Source organism: Urtica dioica, chromosome 12 (assembly GCF_054948205.1).
Source record: "Urtica dioica subsp. dioica isolate 48M chromosome 12, U.dioica_male_clone48M_v1_H2, whole genome shotgun sequence".
Taxonomy (NCBI): Eukaryota; Viridiplantae; Streptophyta; class Magnoliopsida; order Rosales; family Urticaceae; genus Urtica; species Urtica dioica.
This window is the reverse complement of record NC_142767.1, coordinates 14001834-14006657: the sequence shown is the minus strand read 5'-3', so window position 1 is coordinate 14006657 and position 4824 is coordinate 14001834. Positions and strand designations below refer to the sequence as shown.

The window sequence follows — 4824 nt, the reverse complement described above, 5'->3', positions numbered from 1 at the left end:
CAAGTCTAGTCGGGTGAATTACATGCATAGGGTCACTGAGAGCGAGAACATTTTCGACATGTGTGGAATGTTCTATACACCACCTATACAAACTTCGATAAGATATGTCCTTTAAAAGATCATTACAACACACATATTAAAATCACTTTCACTACTCAAAAAAAAAAAATTAAAATCACTTTCTGCGTAGTAAAATAAAAATGTAGAGCAAGAGTTACTACTTACAAAGCATTCAACAATTTAAGATTTTTCTCTATCCATGTATTCCATAGATTAATAAGAATATTCAATTAAGTATTCTAATTAGCGCATAATTGTCCCGAGTATTTGGTTGAAAAAATCACCTCTCTAATATTTATGATCAAAATTCAAAAGACAAGACTAGAATCTGAATTGGACACTATCCAAGAAGCGAATATAGATGTAAAATGAAAAAAACAGATTGTAAAAGAAGAAGTAAATCACTCTATAAACTTAAATGACCTCAGGAATGTAAAGAGAGATCATTCAAGGCCTCGGATTCCCTGATTGGAAGCTTTCTTCAGTTCGAGAGCTCTTTTATAAGGTGGAGCTATTGGTGGCTGTACAGGATCCAAGCTCTGGTATGCCGCCCCGTCAGCGACTTTGGGCAGCGGATATGAGCGATCAGAGTCATAACCGGCGAGATCTCCACACGCTAGGAACGGAATATACACCTTGTTTGCTCCTTCGAGCCAACCACTGCTACAATCTGTGCCTCAAAACAACAATTTACACAAAAAAACGGTTGTGACTATAATTCAAAGAAAAAATGTAGACATTATTTTTGCACCCATGACCTTTGAACTTAATAAATTGTGGCAGGTTACTTCTTATTCTTTTTTTTCGTTTTTTTTTCACTAACTTCGCAAACTTCATCCCCCGGCTTTTTGTCTGACCTCCATAAAGTTTTTTTTTACCGAGTTTTAATTGTTCGACCCACGTGATCTTAATTTTAGGGTAAAATGATCAGCTCATGTGCAAAAAATTACCAGCAATCATTTTTTTTTTTTTTTTTTTTACGAAACTCAAGCGTGTTGATCCACGAATTTCTCTCTTGAAACTAGAATAACTGATTTGGTGATGATTTTTTAACATTAACCTACTATTTTACCCTAAAAATAACGTTATGTGTGGGTCGTATACTTTAGATTCCATGAAAATAAAATTAAGCAAAATGGCCACTACTACAAAATTTTCAAGGTCCATAAACAGATGGCGCCAAAAATAAAATTTACGGGTCAATCTACCACAACTCACAAAGTTCAAGTTTAAGGACCACAAAGGAAAATAAACCAAAAAAAAGGATGAGCCTTATGTGGTTTTACCTAAATCATCTCCTCCAGATGGGCTTCCAACTTTTTCTAGAAGACGGTGCAAGTCTTCAGGGTTAAATCCTTCTGGGGGTGAATAATTTTCACACACCGCAAATGCCTCTGTATAGGGAATTACAAACTCAACGTGGTTAGGATTGGCGTGCCAGAAATTTCAGCATTTTGTTTTGATTGCGGTAAATTTTAGATTGAGAGCTGACTAGTTAACTTGTGTAACTGAGGATTTATACATGTTTAGTAAGAAGTTACTGAGCATGTCGAGATCCAATCTATTTTAAAGCACTAATGCCATGTAAGGAATGGCTAATCTTGGTAGGATGCAAAGTCATATAACCCACACCATGAAAGCTCTTCTTAAATATAAAACACATATACACACACACACACACACACACACACATATATACACACACGTTGAAAGTAATGAGCATGTAGATAAAACTGAAAGAAAAAAAAACATTTGAGTTTACCTATGCTGGAATTTCTACTGCTTTTTGGTTTTGCGAACGTCACCGTGGGGAAAAATAATTTCAGCTGCAATAAAGATCAAAACCTGTATATTTGCTGTCTGCCTTGAAAATAATTAACTGAACAATTTTACCAGTAGAAAAAAATTAAATCCTTAATTGCATCTTCTTTCTCCATTCTAAACCAATAGAAAAACCTACTATTCTTGAATAGACCAAAATTTGAAAGGCAATGAAAAATACGATGTACACAGTTTCGTAGCCACATATATGGGATATAAACTTTGAGCATCAGAAATGATTTAATCTACCTGGGTATAGAGAAGACTTGTATCTTTTCCGCGGAATATTTTAGCAATAAATTTCCCACCTTTTCTTAATACATGAGTAACGACTGTTAAACCCTGCATTTCAGGCCATCGGAAATTATCAATGTTATAAACTGTCATCGACAACAAGACTCGGAACATTATAGGAAAACTAGCAAAATAGTGTGGATTACTCACTGCGAGTATGAGTTGTGACTGAACAAATTCATCCATGTCATGAAGGCCAGTGACTGTAGATCAACACGTATACAAGATAATTAAAATTACCTGTATCTTAAAAAGTAAAGTGCAAGCACTATTACAATTAGGCTTTTTGGCTGAACAGTCCCTGAACCTTTATGATAGTGACATTTCGGTCCCTAACCTTCTTCTATCACATTTTGATTCCTAAACTACTGATTTTGTAGCATTTTGGTCGTTTTCAAAGAGAAAAAAAATAAATATGAAATTCAGCACCCAAACTTAAACATATTTACATGCTAAAATATTTATTTTATTTTTATACAAAATCTACTTGAATTATATTTTGACCTTAAATACAATAAATAAAAGTTGGACATTTTTATATGTTTTAGAGTATTATTTCATTTTATTGGTACTATATAAAATTATAAAGGAGTTATTTTAGTATGTTAACATGTTTTAACTCGCTTGGGTGTTAAAAATAAAATGTTAAAATAAAAAATAAAATAAAATAAAATAAAAAATAACAAAAATATTACAAAAAAATAATTTATGGACCAAAATGTCACAACAATAAAAGTTCATGGACTATTTGCACCAAAAACTCTCACAATAAATAAATAATGTTTACCATCGGGAGCACCATCACACACGACTAGATCAGCCTTGCATCCATCAAAATGTCTGATAACCTGTGAAACAGGGGAGACTTTTAAAAGCAAACAACGGAGACACATCAATGTGATAGAAAACTACTCAACCTCCAACATTATCCATTTTAATTATCAATTCACTTGCATCAGGTAACTTGAGATCCCATGTCTCGTGAATATCGATCTCAATGTAATTAGGAAGTAACATATCAACGAGACTTCGTTTTATATTCCAAATAGTTCAAAGAGAAGGAGAATGTAACTGAGTCCTACCACTTCAATTGTTCGGGCATTGGTTATGTCGCCTTGAACTTGAATTACACCTTCAATTGGAGCCATAGGTTGCAAATCAATAGCGACAATAAGAGGCAGATCATCATCCCTGAACACAATGATAATATAGGAACTTATGGTCTTCACAAGAGGCCACACACAAACTGAAAATACATCATCTACTAGGCGATATATAATTTCTCCAAATAGTTTGGCATCATGTGAATTATCTATTGAAAAAATTACTTGTTAAAGGCCTGTTTTATACATATAACTTATAGCTCTGTGTGTAATTGAAAAATGAATAGGCAATAAAAACTCACATTAAAAAAATTAAAAAAATTAATAAACTTACTTAGAATCAGAGGATAGCTTGGTTGGGAGATACAACTTCCGGCTTAAAACCTATACGTAAGAAAATCATATACGTGTCAGAACTACACTATGAGATGAGGGCACCGTTGCCGATTTAAATTCCTATATTAGGATTCCTCATAGTACTAGGATTGTAAAAGACCTATCTATAAATAGGTCTCTTCTATTGATAAAGAAGACATTTATCAGCCCATTTAACTTGATGTCTCTGACGAGAAGAAAATTAGGTCTAAAAGGAAAAGACTAGCTTCCTATTAATTGAAATTGTATCAGCAGGCTTCATCTATTTGGAGCTTTTTAATGTGGAAGTCCATCTAGATTATTGCCTCTGTCCTTAAAGACTGAAAAGAAAAGAAAAGAGTGGGAAACTAAAACGAGATCTTTAAGAATATTTGTTACCTGACTCCAGCTACCAGGAGCAGCACAAAGATCTACCACCCTCTTCACTCCTGAAATTCAAAATATTATGTAGTACACAGTGGTGTGCTTGAGCTAAGTAATGAATTCACGTGATTCGAATTAAAGGACTACACGTTATGAAAATGGCAGCTATACAATTCGTCAGCAGCATAAAGATAATACGCAGAACAACCAGATGGCTCGATTTGCATCGCGTTTGATATCATACCAAGTACAACAGCGTGGAAGTTCATTTATTTGTACCTTGAAATATGTTGAATTCTTCATCAATTTGAAGAAGCTTGAATGCACTACGAGCACGCCAACCCTCTTCTTTCGCTTTGCGGTAATAGATATCCTGTGGTAAAATATGCCATATGAATATAAAGTGAAACAAGGAAAAAAAAGAAGAAGAAAAAAACAGAACAAAGCTTGAAACTTACTCTCTTATCTCTAGAGGCTTTTCCCATCTTTATATAGTCGCTGAACAAAACATATGTCAAATTACACAACTGTTAAGATCATGAACCAAAAAAAAAAAAGATTTATAACACAAAATCTAACAAATTTTGTTTTTAGAAACACAAATGAACAATCCACACGTTCAAGCTTTCTTAATCATGTATAACAAATGCAGTCAGAACTGAATTCAACAATAACCACCGTAAGCGTAGGGCAAATTTATGCAAAGTTTAATTTTATCGAACACCTTATAGTCGTAATAAAGTTTTGTTCCTGCCACCCAGTTGAGTTTGGTTTCTCAAGTTGACAAGTCCAACTACAGAAACCCAGC

At 33.8% G+C, this 4824-nt stretch overlaps 1 protein-coding gene across 1 annotated transcript; it reads right to left on the bottom strand.

Annotated features, from left to right (window-relative positions):
* Positions 1-269: 269 nt before the first annotated feature.
* LOC149379350 (S-adenosyl-L-methionine-dependent methyltransferases superfamily protein) lies at positions 270-4539 on the bottom strand. Its single transcript, XM_089602207.1, has 11 exons — positions 4475-4539; positions 4296-4389; positions 4032-4081; positions 3613-3662; positions 3258-3366; positions 2963-3023; positions 2326-2378; positions 2131-2223; positions 1823-1886; positions 1347-1454; positions 270-730 (listed from the first exon to the last, which is right to left on the bottom strand). Exons 1-11 carry the CDS (start codon positions 4499-4501, stop codon positions 504-506), a joined length of 936 nt encoding a protein of 311 aa, XP_089458333.1. The 5' UTR covers positions 4502-4539; the 3' UTR covers positions 270-503.
* Between the last annotated feature and the right edge of the window lie 285 nt (positions 4540-4824).